This window comes from Delphinapterus leucas, chromosome 2, assembly GCF_059928025.1.
Source record: "Delphinapterus leucas isolate spDelLeu-1000000601 "Yukka" chromosome 2, BTC_Dleu_Yukka2, whole genome shotgun sequence".
Classification (NCBI taxonomy): Eukaryota; Metazoa; Chordata; class Mammalia; order Artiodactyla; family Monodontidae; genus Delphinapterus; species Delphinapterus leucas.
The window spans coordinates 2,091,776-2,109,265 of record NC_143130.1 but is presented as its reverse complement, the minus strand read 5'-3'; the positions used below and the strand labels follow the sequence as shown (position 1 = coordinate 2,109,265).

Sequence of the window (17,490 nt, the reverse complement as noted above, 5' to 3'; positions counted from 1 at the left end):
AGCACCGAGTGCGTGGCCCTTGCAGAGTCACTGACGTTCTCTGAGCTTCAAGCTCTTGGCTATAAAATAACGACATTGCTAACATGCCTACCTCTCCACCATTCCACCAGAATAAAACAAACCAGTCTCCTTTCGGCCCCCGTGGCCTCTTCCAAACTGCTCTGAGCCCCCCGTCCCCAGGAGGTCCAGGGGTGCTGAGGACCTGCCTGTGGTGGGGGCACTCTCTAGGGCAGACCTCACCCCACCGAGGAACTTCAGGATGAGGCACCCCTGTGATGCTCCCCAGTCGCCCCAATGGCTTGGAGTTGGACAGCGCATCCTGGGCCCCAGCGGCCCCCCAGACCCGGAGGCCAGCCCGGCAGGGTCACAGTGGGGACCAGGCCAGGTGCAGGAGCACGGCTGCCTCGCCCCGTGACTGATGCCTCCCGACCCAGAATTCCCAGGAGCCAAAGAACTTGGCAGTCTCCTTCTTCTTTACATTTTTAAGCTTTAACTGTTAGCACCTATTTATTTCCTCTCAAGGCACGCTTCTCCCGACAGGGAAACGTAATCCCCTCCAGCCTACCTTTCCGCCTGCCTCCTCTTTCCAGTTCTCTACTGGCCACTAAAGAAAGAAAACGTCTTTTCACTTCAAGCCAGGAAGCTGGGCAGCGGGTCTCTGAGGCGCGGGGCGCTGGCATGGATCTTTGCAAACATAAGTGCGTTTTCTCTTTCTACCCTACAAGGCAACCTTCAATCCAACAGCACCTCGACACCTCCCAAGTTAACCGGGCAGCCTCAGAACTGGGGGGGAACGGCCAGATCTCTCAGAACTCTGTCGACAGGCAAAGACGTCCCAGCGCTGCTCTCAACCCAGCTGAGCCCTTCACTTGTGACAGAAAGAAAGGCGCCTACAGGTCTGAGGGAGGCTGGGATGGAGGGCCTTGAGGTTCCCAGGCCCCCGTGATCACACAGCGCTAGGGAATCCTGAGCAAGCTGTGAACGGGGCTGGGAGCCTCACTGCCCACGTGGAATCCTCCAGGGGATTCTACTGCTTCCCGAGCGGGACCCACCTCTGATCTCTGATTCAGCCCTTTGGACTGGGATGGACCCCACTCGTGGCACGTGTGCAGGGATTCCAAGGCCATCGTCTTCACCTCGTTAGAAACTAAACCTTCTGCTTCTCAACAACTGTTACGAGGCTGGATGGATGAACTGAATCCCTGGGCTTATACTGGACACACCGTGTGCCCAGCACATAGCAAGCTCTGCAGGAAATGCAGAAGGGGAAGCAGGGCACAGCCTCGGTGCCCCGAAATCCAGGGCGGAAGGTGCACAGAACCGGAAGCACAGGAGGCGGGGTAAAGCCCAGCACGCGTTCGTGCAGCAGCAGCTAAGGCTGTCCTGGCTCTCGGACAACATGCCCACAGTCACCCTCCTCCAGAACCCACGGGGGGCGCGCTTTTCAGGGAATACGGCTGCAAAGGCAGTAGTGGACATAAGGGCAGGTTTTGAAGGGCAAGGTTAAAAAAAAGCAGCTTCAAGCCCTTCTCCATCCTGGGCGCCCTCCTGAACCCGCCCCATCAGTGACAACCTCGCCCTCCACAGAGAGGCAGCTCTGACTTGGCAACACAAACCTGCTGTTGAACGCTCCGACCTGTAAGAGCAAAATCCCTCCCCTGAAGGCTGTCGACCAACAAGGAAGATCCTCCCTGTGAAAGGTGACCTGTAACCGTGGAAGCTAGTTCATTCCCTTTGGACTTGACTCACTGCCCTTTTTGTTTGCGTGTCTGTTTGCTTCCCTTAAACAGAGGCCTCTGCTCCCACCTGTTTGGGTGGCCCCTTTTGCCCGGCTGTATCCAGCCTCGCGCTCTTTGTAGGCACGGCCCCTCCCCCGGCCTGAGCCTGGTCCCCGGGCAGCATTAAGGGCAAACACAGCTTTAGGAAGTGATGGCAAAGGGTTCCCCTAGGTTCAAACTGCCGGGTGAGGGCTGTGGAGTCCTCTCCGGCACAGGCTCTGGGGCAAAGCCGCCGAAATTCCCTCTAATTTACCTCCCACCTCCTCCACCAACCCTCCCCGGTCCACCCTCTTTTTGGTTATTAAGAAAACACCCACAGACGCAGCTGTATTCAGACGCGATCTCCACACTAGGGCCCGTGTGTGCGCGTGTGCGTGTGCGCGTGTGCACGTGTGTGTGCGTTTGTGAAAAGATGGGTGGAGGCCAGTGGAATCACACGGATACGCGAGAAGAAAGGTTTGCTTCGGCACGGGTGGAGGAGGCGTATCCGTCTCCCAACTCTGTGATGTACAAGGCGGTGAAACGTTGATGAGAAAGCAGAACGTGTTGGGAATGTGTGCCTGACATACACTGGCTTCCCCGGTGTTTTTAAGTGATTCCTGGCTGAGGAGACACGAAGAGCTTACACGGGAACAAAGAGGAGGCTGCGGATTAAGACGCCGCGCCAGCGGGCGGCACTCGGTCACCGGCCACTCTGCGCTAAACTCCCGCTGCACCAGCCCTGCGTCCCCGCGCACGCCGCCTTGTGCCGCTCTGCTCCCCCCCCTCCCAGGCCCCCCAGCCCCACCGGAGGTGGCCAGGGACGGACTCTCACACCCACTGCCAGACCCCCGGGGCACGGGGAACGGTGGCTTCAGCTGGAGCTTACCCAGCCTCGGAAATCCGCGCAGCGGCAGCAGCACTCGGGGGCTCCCCGAGGCCCCGAGGCCCGCGGCCGCGGCTGTCGGGCTCGCTCAGGCGGCCGGTGCCCAGCGAGGCCTGGCCGCGTGGGGAGGCGGCAGGGCCATCGTCACACCCGTTCAGCAGGCCGGGGCCCGCCGGCGCCCGGGGCTTCACGGGCTGGCGCCCCTCGCCATCATCCTTGCGCGGCGCCGGCAGCTCTCTGGACAGCTTGTAGCCGTGGGAGATCAGGAGGTCTTCTACGCTGTACATAGCGCTCGGGCCGCGTCCAAGCCCCGCCGCCGGGGCCGTCGTGGTGGCAGGACCCACACTGCGGGACAAGGAAAGAGAGTATCTGTGAGCCGTCACCGACTCCCGCTGGGGCCCCGCGCCTCGCCCGCCCTCGACCCCGACCAGTCCGGACCCTGGGTGCGGTGCCAGCAGAGGAAGGGAAGGGGGGCTCCTGCAGCTCGTTCAAGCCCGGGTTTGGGTGAGTTGGCCCCTCGTGGACCAGAGAGGTGGCGTCTGTTCTTTGATTCCGCTGAGCCAGGGCGGGGCGCCGACGCTGGGGACCGCGCCCTCGGATGGCCGCTCCTGGCGGGAGAGTCGGACTAGCGATTTAAGCCATGAAATGATTGACAGTGTCCCCAGCGCCCACACCCCAGACATCGGAGGACAACACACACCGGAGAGAGGACAAAACAAAGAGAGACTCGGAAGCTGCAATTACTACTCCATGCTGCTAAAAAGAGACATTCCCAGCTTAATCTTTCTGTACTTCCCTGCTTTCATCTTGGAGACACACCTTTTGCTCCAAGAGGGCGGAGCAAGATCTTTAACCAACCCGGGGCCGGGATGCACTTCAGCAGACGCAATCTGAGTGGGTAACTAGCCGCTGAAAATAGATCTTCAGTCCTTAATGAGAGACGCTGACCAAGCCTACACACCCAACGCTCTACACGATCCCAGGTTCCTCCCCACAAGAAACCTGTAAGAATCAAATCTCTCCGCAACACTATCTTGGGGAGACGGTTTGCACCTCTGAGCCCAGGGCGCCCACGTCCGAATCCTGCCAGGGCACCTTAGTTTAACAGTGGCAACTTCCCCAAACACACTGTCCTAAGACAACGGTACCGGCCAAGAAGAATGAAAATGGACAGAGCCCTACGAGAAAGCACACGCGTGCACAGACGTGGCACTGCCATGTTTACTTTTACACCAGAGAATCTTCTTTCCTGCGTCTTCCCATTGCTAATAGGGTGGAAGGCGGTTTGGTGAGACCTGCCGCTGCCTCTCCTTGGGCTGTGATGCTGGCCTGGGAGAGCAGCACACAGCAGCGGGCCTGGAAGAGCCCGGCCAGCTCCAGCCCCGCTTGGCTCGTAGACGGAAGTAGCTCGAGCACCGTGGCAGCCCCTGCAGACAATGGCCAGGAAATGCCTGCCGCCCGCCTGCAGGTGAAAGGGGGGCGCAGGGGGCGCACGTGCTTCCTGCTGACGGGACCTCTCACCGGGGCCCATCACAGGATCCCGCTGACTGTGCCCGTCCTCAGCTCATCACACTCTCGGCCCGGCGGCAGCAAAGTCTCCGCTGTCAGCACGGAGAGGGTGGGGGGACCAGACTGTGGAAGTCTGTGATTCTCCGTCGGGTACCTACAGGTCACGGAACTTCCACAAGCTCCTGCCGTGGCTGTACTACTAGTGGAACCGTCTCCACAGCAACTCTGCCACTCCCGACCCTGCTGCTGTGCGTCTTCTAGGGCGCTTGTACAACATGGCCAGAGAAATGGAAGGACCAGAGAGGCGAGCGTTTCTTCCGATTCCACTGAGCCAGGCCCTGGGCTGGGACTGCAGAGGAAAGGGATCCCATCACAAACCCAGGGCCGTGGGGACGTGGAGGCAAGGTCTGTTTTGTTCAGTGCTAGGCCCCTGGCATCTGGCACGTAGTATGCTCTCAATAAATCACTGTTGAATGAATGCACAGTGGGAGATAGGGCCATTTGAGCTAGGTTTTGAAGAATGATTAGGAGTTCACTCCATAAACTGCACATGTATGTGTATGAGATGGGGAACTGGCATTTAAAATAGACTTGGGGTACAGTCATACCAGGAGTAAAGAAATGACACGGCAACAGAATCCTGGTAGCCTAGACTAGGGTCCCCAGACTCACTGGCTCAAGGTGACACAGCCAGTCGGCACCACGGCTAAAGTTAGAGTTTAGGTCCGAGGACACTCAGTTTCTCTCTCCTTTACTACGTCAGGCTCTTGAAAAGCAAAGCCAAGTGCGCTGCACCCCAACTGGCCACCCAGTACGCAGACGAGCAGGCCAGCGTCCACCACAGAATCCACTGTGAGAGCGGCAAGAAGCAATGACCCTCAAGGAGAAGGTCCGTGGGTCACTGTCCTTCCGGGATTAGGTGAGCCGCTCTATCCTGGCTCTGTCTGTGCGTAAGTATAGTTAGCAAACCCTTAAGTGGCACGCCAGATCAGGCCAGGCCGTGAATACCTTTCAAAAAAGACCCAAACTCAAACAAGCCGTACTTGACCTTAGAGGTTTGAGGTCAAAAGTGTATTGATCTGGGCGGACTCGTAACCTGCTCGGCCTCAGAGGCCAGCAGCCTGGGGGAGCAGGAGAATGAAACACAGCAGCTTCGTCACGCAGGCTGTGGGGCCCCATGGGAGGGGGTGACCCACAGGCCCTGCCGCCCGGGTGGGATGCCCAGCGCCCAGCCAATCCCCAGAGGACCCCTCTCCCTCTGGCTGACACTCACCACTTCTCGACCCCAACTCAGAGCCTGGTCTTCTGCCTCCTTTCCACCCCAGGCCAAACATCACCCCTCCCCTCAGACAGAGTTCTCAATAGCCACACGGCAGTTCCAACCCCTCTCGGATTCAGTGTCCTTCCCGTAGCATCCTTACCTACTGCAGAAGGACTGGCCTGTCCCTAACGCATCAATCCCCCCGGCCACCAGGAGGGGACGCCAAGGTACTGAGAAGGAGATGCGCCCTTTCAAACTTTCTGCCCAGCCCTGAGACAGTGGCCTTCTAAACGGATGGTACCCGAGGCCACCCTTGCCCACCAGCCCAAAGGGCTGCTATTCAGACAAGCACACAGCAAAGCTGGACATAAACGCAAGCTATTATAACATGAGGGTTTACAACTTGGACAGATGTGTGTGTACAGTGGACCCTTGGGGCACTGACGCCCAGGTCATCAGAAATCTGGGGGTAACTTTACAGTCAGGCCTCTGTACACAGGGTCCCTCTGTATCCTCGGTTCCCCATCCGCGGATTCAACCGAGCCTGGGCGTGCAGGCTCACACCCTGTAAGGAGGCGCTTACTGAAAAGAATCTGTGTATCTGCGGCCCCGTGAAGGTCAAACCCGTGTTGTTCTAGGGCCCGGGCAGGAGCCTTTTCATCCCCATGGTGGTGCTGACACCCAGCCCCAGCCCTGATCCCGGGGGCAAGGCATGAACCACACCAAACCTCAGTGTTCTGATCTGCAAAATGGCAAGGCCACTCTCTTCTTGGCTCACCAGACCGTTCTAAGGGCCACATAAGTACAGGGAAAAGCGTAACTCGTGCAAAAATGTGAGACTGCGTTTATCATGCAGCGATGGCTCCTTTGTCTCTGAGGGGTTACCTGCCCGATGAAAAGCTTTCACCTTCGTTTTTCATTGTGACCACTAGACCGTTCCTGATTCCCTTCGTATCACTTGGGATGTGACTCTTGATTTCCAAAGTCACTCCCGCTTTCTATCACCCAGACAGCTGTCTTCCAGGAAGGGACACTTCCATCGCCATCTGAGTCACTGACAACAGCAAATGTTATTTTACAGAGTCCCAAACATGGAAACACAATTCCTGAGGGCCTAGGATGCACTGGACACTGAAACTATAACAATGAACGAGACACGTTTTTTGCTCTCGAGAAGCAGCTCACTGGCTTGCTGTAGCAACAGCGGGAAAACAGGTCGTTGAAGCATGGCACACGCATGCACACCGACGGGAGCTTGCCCCTCCCCACAGTGTCATAGCGCTGCGACAGAGACAAGGACAGGAGGAGAGACGGGACCCTCACCCAGGCTCTCAAGGGGACAGGAAGGCCTCTGGAAGATCGCTTTTAAGACAAACAAATCCCTCAAGGTAGAGCTGCACTGTGAGATCACCCTGTTAGTATGATTTTCCAGCCAGTCCGTGTAAGAAATGTTTTTCTTTGCTACTTTGTCACCTTGTATCAAATACTCATAGTGAAACATCTAATAAAGAGCGGTCCAGTCAGCGCAGGTACCTAGATACACTCTCAGGGAAGGAATCCCAGGACACAAGGACAGAGACAAAGGAGCCCACTTTCAGTATCTTTTTCATTCTATGACTATCTGAATACCATTAATGCAGAGAAGACATTTAAGATAAGGACACACGTGTTAACAGGACAGTCCATCAGGGCCCGGCTGCCTCTGAAAGTGGGGAGTTCGTGGCTGGGAGAGTCTTCAGTGGTGGTCAAGGATTTGTAAACTCTGTTGTTTTTACAGCAAATCCACTGGAGGTGTGTGTACACACATTAGTCAAAACTTGAAAGGAAAAGTATTTACCCTCACATCCTGACGGGTGCTGTCATATTTTCTATTCCATTTTCCCTTTTGAAAAATGTCTGGCCACTACCCACTAAATTCAGTGCCACACGAATCGGTCACAACCTACAGTTTGGAAAGCACTAATGTAGAAATCAATCCTGCGCTGGTCAGGCTGCTGGACTAGGTGACCCCTGAAATTTTGTCAAGTTCAACGACCCCGTCAAGCTATGAGAAATTCCTTAGTCTAACAAGTTCCTTGCTCTGTTCTCAACAGTGAATACACCTCTTCTGTCCTATCAACAATTTCCTTTCAAGAAAAGTCACAGCAACTAAGTGAAGCTACTTTCCTATTCTTAAGAGCAAAAGATGAAAAGAAATAAATCTCCTAAGGGAAGGTACAGTCTGCTGCTTCCTTCCTCTGCCTGTGATCTACCTGGGGCTTGAGACCTGAGGCCTTGGAACACAGCATCACTGGTTGACAGATAAAACCCAGTGTAGCAGGAGCTAAGAGGGCCACCAAGGAGCCCTCAGCATGAATTGGGCCTGCAGTGCTGCCGCTTTTATTCCTTTTGGTTGGAGAGAGCCAGGAAGCAGCACTGTGTCTCTTTTGAGTTCACTGTGGCTCTTTTCATCTTTTCCTACTATTCTCTGCCCCACAGACTGCTAGAGTTAAGTCCATCGTTTCAAAGACAAAATTGAGAAACCAGTTTAAAAACTCTACCACCCCAGTAAAAACCTGATGGCCTGGCAACAGGGCCATGCATCCTGGTGGGTCTCCTTCTCTGGGTGGCGTAGGTTCAGCTGTTTCTTCTCATCTCAGGTGGGAGCTGCCTGCAGACTTCCACCTGATCAGAGCGAAAACGGAGCAGATCAGAGAGCTTTCTTGGCAGAAAGGCCTAGCTTTCCATCCTGCCTTCTGCTTGGTGGATGGCCTTTACCAAGTGACTTAACTTCCAAGCCTCAGTTTTCTAATCTGTAAAGTTGACGGATCGGCCGCTTATTCCAAAGAAAAGCATGTGGCTTCTTGTAGCTACTAGGATGTCAGGAGAGCAATTTCTACTGGACTTTGTGGCGTTGCTCAATGTTACCAAAGAGAAATCAGGGCCCAACCTGGCCACCCGGCTCAGAGAACCTCTCACCCGTTTATACAACTTGAGTTGAGCGACAGAAGCCATTGGATTAAAGCAAACTTTGTAGGACAGTATATACAAAGAAGGAAAACTGGATGTGTAACAAGTCTCTTTTTACAGAAGAAAACTTTTGTGCTGAGTGTGTGACAACGCACCAAAAAATGCAAACTATCGCTTTTTTCCCCTCTGTTCTGTTATTAAAATGCATACTTATGAGCATCAAGACTCCAAAAATGATCGAAGAAACAGTGAAGGAAATAGAAAACAAGGAACAGTGAGCTGGGTGAGAAGACTGGGTTCAGTCCACAGTTCTCTTGTTCACCTCGACAGGACTGGTTTAGATTAGATGAAATTCATGAGATGAGGCCCAAAGAGAAATGCTTACGGCACACAGGCTGTGATTCAGGTGGTTTAGAGGGGTAGGGCGGGAGGGAGAGGAATAACAATGCCGAACAGCTCAGTTTCCCGGGTTGGGTTTTTTGATTGAGTCATGACATCACTAGGTTTATATTCTATTACTTTTCTTCCCCTTGAGGATGCTTGGGCTAGGTGGTAAGATGCTCAAATACCCTCCAGGAGATGCATGACGAATTCACCAAGAACATCTTCCAATCTGTGGTTAATTTATCCCCCTGCCACCGCTGCAATTAACTCTCTCTGTACAAAGCAGAAGGAAGAGCCTGTTCTATGAGCTCAGAATAGCAGCACATGAACGATAATAACATCATCCATCCCCGGAGCTTCTGCAGTCTGCCAGCTACTCTGCTAGCTGCCTGGCACACTTTGTTTTCTACTCCCAGTAAATGTCCTGCTGTGGATAGGAATGTCTCCATTTTATAGACAAGAAAACCAAGGCTGAGAGTCCAAGGTGACACAGCCTGTAAGCACAGATCCAAGGGTCAAACCAAGGTCTGTCTAGCTTCACAGCCTGTGCTACTATTGTAGGCTCTAAATTTCCTTCCTTAATAAGCAACAGAAGTTTCCTAATTTACCAAATAATGCATAAATATAAACAAGAAAGGAGAGAAGGCATGGTGGCATGAAGATGAAAACTATATTTAAAAGGAAAAAATTCTTTATTCTCTTGGACTAAGATGGCTCTTCGAGGCGATGCTTCCCTTGTACACTGAGCACACACACCACACACACACGAGGGCTCATGCCTCGCTGATGGCAACGTCTTGATGGCCATACTAGCACTGACTTCTAAACACTCAAATACTCAGTAACACGATTCATTCACAGATACACCACACGATGCTCTCCGACCTTCAGCAGACCTCTTCAATTATTTTGGGTTCCAGGCTCTTGGTTGGGGACCTGGAGTTCTCATGAAAGCTGCCGTGTGAAGCTGAAAAGTGGACAAACTGCACGTATGAAGAGATGGGAGGGGAGCTTGTAACTTTCAGAAAAAACTAAATTCTAAGAGAAAAAAAATTATCTACATAGAAATAGCCACCCTTGGGACTTCCCTCGTGGCGCAGAGGTGAAGAATCCACCTGCCAGTGCAGGGGACACACGTTCGAGCCCTGTTCCGGGAAGATCCCACATGCCGCGGAGCAACTAAGCCCGTGTGCCACAACTGCTGAGCCTGCGCTCTAGAGCCCACGAGCCACAACTACTGAGCCCGCGTGCCACAACTACTGGGCCTGAGCTCTAGAGCCTGTGAACCACAACCACTGCGGCCTCGTGCCACAACTGCTGAAGGCTGCGTGTCTAGAGCCCGTGCTCTGCAACAGGAGAAGCCACCGCAGTGAGAAGCCCGCGCACTGCAACGAGGAGTAGCTCCCCTCGCCGCAACAATAGAAAGCCCACACACATCCCAGTGCAGCCAACACAGCCAAATATAAATAAATAAATAAATTTATTAAAAAAATAAGAAAGAAACAGGCACCCTTATCTGCAACGATAACAGGATCTGGACTTAGACGAGCACACGGTGTGAAACCACAGAAGGGTTTGGGCAGATAAAGGAAAGGCGCTTTACACTGACTCTGGCAGGAAAGTGAAGGACGGACACGGTCAGAGCAAGGACAGACGTGTGGACAAGTAGTCACAAGTCCCCTCTTTTGTAATGTGCAGGGGTGGCAGCAGAGAGGATAAGGAATAAAGGGAATTAATGAGAGTAACTTTCAAGGGAAGAAGTACAATGGATTTTGGTCTTGGTGACTAAGGTAATGGTCCTTTCATTAGGAGAAACACAGAAGTCGGAAATAACTCCCGGTTGGAGAAGATGACAGGTCATTCGATTTTAATTTAACCAACTTATTCCTGCAAAATTTCTTTGTGCCCAAATCATTCTCGAATGGCTTTTCATCAGAGTTTTTGTCCTTTCCAAAGAGCCCGAATGAGACCACTTAAAGCCATCTTACTCCGTGGTGGGCTTCTAAGTTCTGTAAATAGCAGCTGTATCCTTTATATTCAGGCTGAAGGGACGGTGGGGTTAGGAAAGCACTGCTAACAACCCATCAGCATTCGAGCATGAACTTGAGCTGTCCGCCCCCTCGCTGCAGGGACTAATTTCCATTCCTCCACGTTGCTCAGTACACATCTGCTGTGTGGAACGAGGCCTGAGACGATGCATAGGAGAAAAGGAGAGAACCTATGGGTTTCAGTCTTCTCCCTAAAAAGTAAATTAAGAAGACTGAACTAGAGGTTCTTCGGGGTCCTTCAAGCTCTAGAAATCGCCCCTCTCTCTAGCCTCTTCTCCCCTGTGATGAGCAGCGAGCATTTCTAAGTCAGCTGGCCCCGGTGAAGAGAATACAGCTTGTGGCTCTGACACAGAACAAAGCTAACTGGGTCACAGGAAGAGAGACCCTCTGACCTTGGCCTCGTAAGTAGCACCCATACAGAGGCCGGCCCAGAGAGCAGAGCTAAGCGGCCACACGCTGAGACGAGGGCGCAGGTAAGGCCAGGGAGTCTACCACCCAGCACCCTCGCTCCCAGAAGACCCCAAGCGCAGTGGTGCCCACTGACTGAAACTTGCTTTGCACTGGATGTGCAGGCCCTGCGCTCTGAGAACACAAAGACACACAAGCCCCGCCGACACCCCCACCTGTGGACCTCCTAGGCTGGGAGGCGTGACTCAGGCATTCTCATCACTAGAGGCGGAGCCTTGCAAACGAATGGTACCTAAACAGTCTCCACTGCCTCTTCCCTTCCCATTTATAAAAATGTTCCCTCTCTTCGTATTGACGGTTAGCAGGCTCCGCTAGACAGTGAAATGAAACAAAATATTAATAAACTCATGAAATCAACCAGTACTTTTCTGCCTTTTTAACAACTGCCTAGCACTGAAAACTAAGAGACAAATACCCAATTAAAAATATGAACCAAATGTTCATCCTCACCTGTGATCAAGGATACACAAATTAAACCCAAATGCCACTATTCACTTCTCAAATTATTGAAGCTTCTAGAAAGCCATAGCTGTTGTTGGTGAGGACACGGTGAGTGAGCTGTAAGGGTTCTCCTATTTGTGTATGACTGTGTGCAGGGATCTGTAAGTAAATGCTATTTCCTTTCTTTAAAGTGATTAATGTTATAAAATCTTTAAAAATCTGAAACCCTATAGACTAATAATCTCACTTCTTGGGATCCATCCTAATGAAATCATCCAAGATACACACAAAGTTTTATATAAGGATACTTATCCAAGTTTTAATTGTGATAATAAAAAAAAGCTAAACTAAATGTTCATTTAAGGGATGGTTAAAATTCTGGTGCATCCACGTGGTAGACTATAATATGCACACAGGTGTATAAAATGATGTTTTCAGATATATAACGGCACAGGAGAAAATGCTCCTGGTACCGTGTTAAATAGACAGTTTACAAAAGCCTAGATTCAGTGCATATAATACAATTTCATTTATATACATACACACACACACACACAGTGTGGGGAAGAGGAAACATACCAAAATAGCAACAGTGGTATTGGATTCTGAGTTTTTTAAAAAATGTCCTTATTTATACTTTACTGTATTTTATGATGTTCTGTCATGAAATGTATTAGATCGAACCGTATGAACTTTTGCGGGTAAAAAATGGTCAAATATTGGCACTTTCTTATACTTTATTATTATTTCATCATCAGGGGGAAAAAAACCTTAAAAACAAAAAGCTACATAGGTAGGATTAGGAAAATGTACCACTGAAAACGTACTGCATATTTGGAAGACTCAATGAGCATAAAAGTGACACAGAAGAAAAGAATAAATGAATAGTAAATTACGTAAGGCTCAAAGGGTCTAGTATATGGTATTGGCGTCTTATCTGCTACAGATATACTTAACCTGATTATAGGAGGCTCAAAATCACGTTCTGCTGAGAGAATTGTATGTAAGATTACAAGCAGCATCCTAAAGGTCTCGATGAGACATTGTTACTCTTCTAGAAAACGTTCTCAGTTGCATTTGCTGACATTCCATCCTTAAGATGCAATTAGTCCCTCAAATTGTTGGCAGTTGACTGTAAATATTTCTTCAACTGACAATTTTTTGGTCAAATGTTATGATTAATATATAACAAAGTACTTTCTTTAAACAAGAGGTGAATAGCCAAGACACAAAACAAACCAGATTGAGGCATGTTGCTAACTGATGCATGGATTTTTATTGCTTTCTACAGCTTTTTTTTTTTGGTGTTTTTTTCGATGGTAGAGCCATGTATTTTATTATGAGCAAGAGGATTGCCATTTCCCTTTCCAGTCTTAATAATTAAATAAAGAGCTCAACAGTTTAAGTCCTGGGACAGTAAGTTCTCACACACTGTCGTCACCACACCACAGAGGGATGACCAGCTCTGCCAGGGCCCTCAAGTGGTGAAAACCTCTTTAGACATAAAAAGCATATTGAACCTGGGAAGTAATAGTTTTTAGTAGGGCAACTGTCATGGAGTTAAGTTTCTTTAAGGTGACAAAACAACAACAACAACAACAACAACAACGAGATGGAAAACTTGGGTCTGAGATCAAAAGGTTCCTGGAACACTCATCTTGCTGGGTTGGGTTGGTATTAGGGCATTGATTCAAAAAGAGAAGAAAATAAAGTACCAAATATTACAGACTTTATTTTTTTCATAAATATTACCTCTTCTAACTTCTTTGTCTCTTCACCACAACTTGTACGAACACACATACATACACATTCACACACACACACACACACACACACACAGGTCTTCTCTTTCACCTCTAAATTCTGTCACACAATTATTGCTTTGGAGACCTCACCCATTTGTAAGAGACCCTAAGTACCTCATTAACATTTCCAAAAGATTAGCAGTCATTAAGAAAAGGACTGAAATTGGATACGATTTTTTAAATCTTCTGGAATTGTTGGCTATTTGCAAAAACAACTGTAAAACTTATAATAGGTTAGAATTAAATTCCACTATCACCACAGACATCAAACTCCACATACGAAGATTCCTGAAGTCGTCTATTAAACGTATAACACACTCGTTTTGTTTCGAATAAAAGAGCCAACATTTAACATTTAAAAATGTTAAAGTTTAAATTATTTCATATAATTCTTACATTATTTATTTTCTAATTGCGAAAGCCATATAATGTTATTCTAGAAATAAACACTGAAAAATTCAGCGTTTAAGTAAAAAGTAAAAGTCCCCCCAAGCCCCACTGTGTCAAGAGATAAAACCATCTGGTTTCTGTTTCTCCAATTAGTCTTCCTACACACAGTTGCTTTCTCTCTCTCCCTTTTCTTTCCCTCCTTGAAATATGTATCTTGGTGTGTCTTTATAATAGTATCTAAATTCTTAGGCTTACACACAGAAGAAACAGGCTGAATGAGGAAGCTCTAGAGAGAGAACCAAGAAGCAGCAAACTACAAAGATATTTAGCGGTCTGATAATAAAAGGCTCTGTCAGTTGGGCCAGGCTGTCCCCAACCGTCAATATATTATCTTTAGAAAGTTTCTGGAAAATATATTTAGTTAAAGAAAGTTAAGGTAATAAGCCAAACTAAACAAAACATCACAAATTCAGAACAAGATAATTGAGGTTTTAGCATCCGGACGGTTCCTGTATGTTTCAATAACATGTAAAGTTTAAAGACTATATCAAAGTACTGGAGACTGTTCTAGCCCCTCTGGGCTGCTGGCTTTAGCAAGTGAGCGCCCCTTTAGCGCGTGCTGCATTCCCTAAGTCAGCCCGCCCTCGAAACAAAGCACAATAGCAAGGTTTCAACGACTGAGATAACACTTCCCATGCAAAAGGTGAACAACAACATCTGCTGAAAAGCCAAATAAACCGCAGGAATGGGTTCAGCCACCGGCCTAGAGGACGTCAGAGACGTAGCCCTTGCTTCTCAAAATAAAAACCACAACAGAACAATTGTTTCACTCCAACGCTCTGCATTCTAAACTCTCTTTAGATTAATTAGCGAGAAGACCCGCCAAGCTCTTTAACAGAGAAACGCTGGACTCTGAACAGCCCGGCCCGTGTCTGCGGTCCTCCCAAACTCGAGGGCTCTCCAGCAGGGACACTGAGAACCTGCTGGGGCTGCAGACTGCCGGGCTTTCTTTACTCATAGCATTTCTAAGATTTAGTTTTAAACTGCATTTTAAAGATTAGACTCCAAGGATCTTTTCAAAGGTTTTTTTGTTTTTTTTTAACGGAAAAATTGGTCCTTATTTATTCTCCTTGTGTACCTCCAGTCGTCAGTTACCTTTTATAGCTAAAATTTTACGGCCCAATGTCTCTGGAATCTGTGACTTATTCAGATGCGTTACTGGATAACTCTGATTAGCCTGTCAAACCCTCCAGAGCATGTGGACACTCGGCATTTTAAGTTATGTTCCAAGGAGGTGGAAAGACAAAAATTCTTTTTTTTTTTTTTCCTTTCTGGCACGGGATTCCTCCACCCACCCAATCCCCCTAAATCTCTTGGGCCTGCCAAAGGCCTGACCTTCCCATCTCTGCAACAGCGGGTGAAGTCTGGAGGAAGGCCCAGCAGATGAAGGCCTCTGTTCAACAAATATTTGCTCACCCCTCTAGCGGGAGGGAAACCGTTTGCTGCACGCTGCCTGCCCTGAGTAACACTTGGAGCCCTTCAGGAAGCTTGTTCAGCTGGTGGCCAAGAATTAGACACCTACTATCAAGGTAAACATAAAGTCCAAACCCACAGAGCATTACGGAAAACCGAACGAATTTACCAAACTCCCCACTTTACACGAAAACCAACACGAGTTCCTCGAAATAGAATCTGCGTGGAACTTCTAAACAAACTTACACTCGCCTGCCCTGCTGGACGGTCTTAATCCATTCATCTTAAATTCTAAAACTACCTGACAGACGGCAACGCTTCCCTTTAGTTTTGCCCACTCAGACGACTGCGTCTGCGATTTTCACCCAAGCGTTTCTGGCCGCCTGAATCCCTGGCCCACTCCCCCTCCCAAGAATCCCCTCCCATCGTCCAACCCGCATCTCAGATCCCCGGGATACACACTTGCGAAACTGAAAAGACGAAAGGAAGACCTCCGAGTTGTGTGGTCCGCACGGCTCCGCTCTCTCCCCAGCAGGCCAGGCGTCTAGAGCCGGGGCGGGAGACGCAGCACGGGGTGGCCAGGGCGGCAGGGGACGGGCGGGGCTAGGAACCCGCCTAAGCTAGCTCCCCGAAGCCTTCTGCCCCCGGAGAGCGCGTACGAGCGAGGGCTGGGGCGCGGCCAGGTTGCGCGGGCGTCAAGTTCCCGTTTCCATTTTTTCCTTCGGTAGTGAAATCACAGCTGCTTTTCCAAACCCCTAGGAGAATCCCAGGCGCTCGGCTGCTCTGGCCCGTTTCGGGGGCGAGAGCGGCGCCCTGAGCCGTAGATCGGGCGTGCAGGAAACCCCTGGCCCTCGGGGGCGAGCCGCTGGCGACCGCGGGTGCGGGGCGCGGAGGGTGCGCGCGGAGACCCGGGCCCGGCGGGCGGGCGCGCTGCAGACCGCACAGGGAGCTGGTCAGCCAGACGCACGGCGCTCTCGGGCGGGGCCCTGCCCTTCTCCCCCCCGGTTTCCCTTTCCCTCCTCCGCTTCACCGCCGGCAGCCAGGGGCCGAGCCGCCGCGGGCACTGGCGGCGATCTGCGCCCTAACACCGGCGGCCCTGATCCCCCGGCGGCGGGCGCGCGCGGCCGGGCGGAGATGGCGCGGCGCGGGGGGGCCGTGGGAACCGGGACCTCAGGGACCCCGCGCAGCGGCTGTCAGCTCAAAGGGTGTACACGCCCGCGAAGGCGCCGGACCCGGCAGCGACCCCCGCCCTCCGGGCCCCCCCGCGCCGAGGGGCGACACGCGCGCCGACGCCAGCCGCGGCCCTCGGCGCCGGCCGGGCAGCGCGCGCCCGGGGCTGGGCACCTGAGGGCGGGGACTCGCGCTCCCAGCAGAGCGGCGCCCCCCGCCCGAGGCCGCGCGGCGGCTGGGGAGGGCGCCGACCCGAGCCGCGTCCGGGATGGAGAAGTTGGGGGGCGAGCGCGGGAAGCTGGGGGCGAGGCGCCGTGGGAGCAGACCGGATGGGCGGTGGGAGCCAGGAGGGGCGAGGGATGCCGGGACTTACCGAGCGGCTCCCTCATGCTGCCCCGCGCCGCCGCCGCCGCCGCCGCTCCGGCCCGCCGGGGACCACTGCGACCCGCCCCGCTCGCTGCCGCCGCGGCCGAGCATGCCCGGAGCCGCCGGCCGCCCCGCCCACCCAGGCCGCCCCGCCCACCCAGGCCGCCCCGCCCATCGTCCCCGCCCACCCCTCGCTCCGCCCAGCCCCTCCCCGCCCGCCAGGCGGCCTACGGGCTCTGGTCTCCGGCCGGAGGGCGGCACCCGAGCGGCGGACGCAGAGCCGAGGGCTCAGGCCTCCTCCCGCCCCGCCGAAGGCACAGGCGAGCGGGCCACCCTTCCCTCTCTTTCCTGTCCCTTTGGTTTGGGCTGCTTCAACCCTGTGCGAATGTCCACACACACACACACACACACACACACACACACACACAAATACGTATCCACTCACAGAGGTGCACACACACATATTCACACACACACACACATACAGCCACACACAGGTGCACACATTTACGCTCATATACAGCCACACACAGGTTCACACAAACACACTCATGCACACACACTTTCACAAAAACAGGCACGC

General features: G+C 51.8%; 1 protein-coding gene across 2 annotated transcripts in view; it reads right to left on the bottom strand.

Annotated features, from left to right (window-relative positions):
- The window catches only part of JCAD (junctional cadherin 5 associated), a 41,529-nt gene extending 24,563 nt beyond the window's left edge, over positions 1-16,966 (bottom strand). The window contains exons 1-2 of one of the 2 annotated variants that reach the window (XM_022580664.3): positions 16,915-16,966; positions 2,647-2,988 (exon numbers count right to left, since the gene is read on the bottom strand). In XM_022580664.3, the coding sequence (XP_022436372.2) occupies positions 2,647-2,930 (284 nt within the window). In that variant the 5' untranslated portion in view covers positions 2,931-2,988; positions 16,915-16,966. Of the gene's footprint in view, positions 1-2,646; positions 2,989-15,833; positions 16,445-16,914 lie in introns of those variants that run through there. The other variant, XM_022580665.3, reaches the window with a different exon arrangement.
- Between the last annotated feature and the right edge of the window lie 524 nt (positions 16,967-17,490).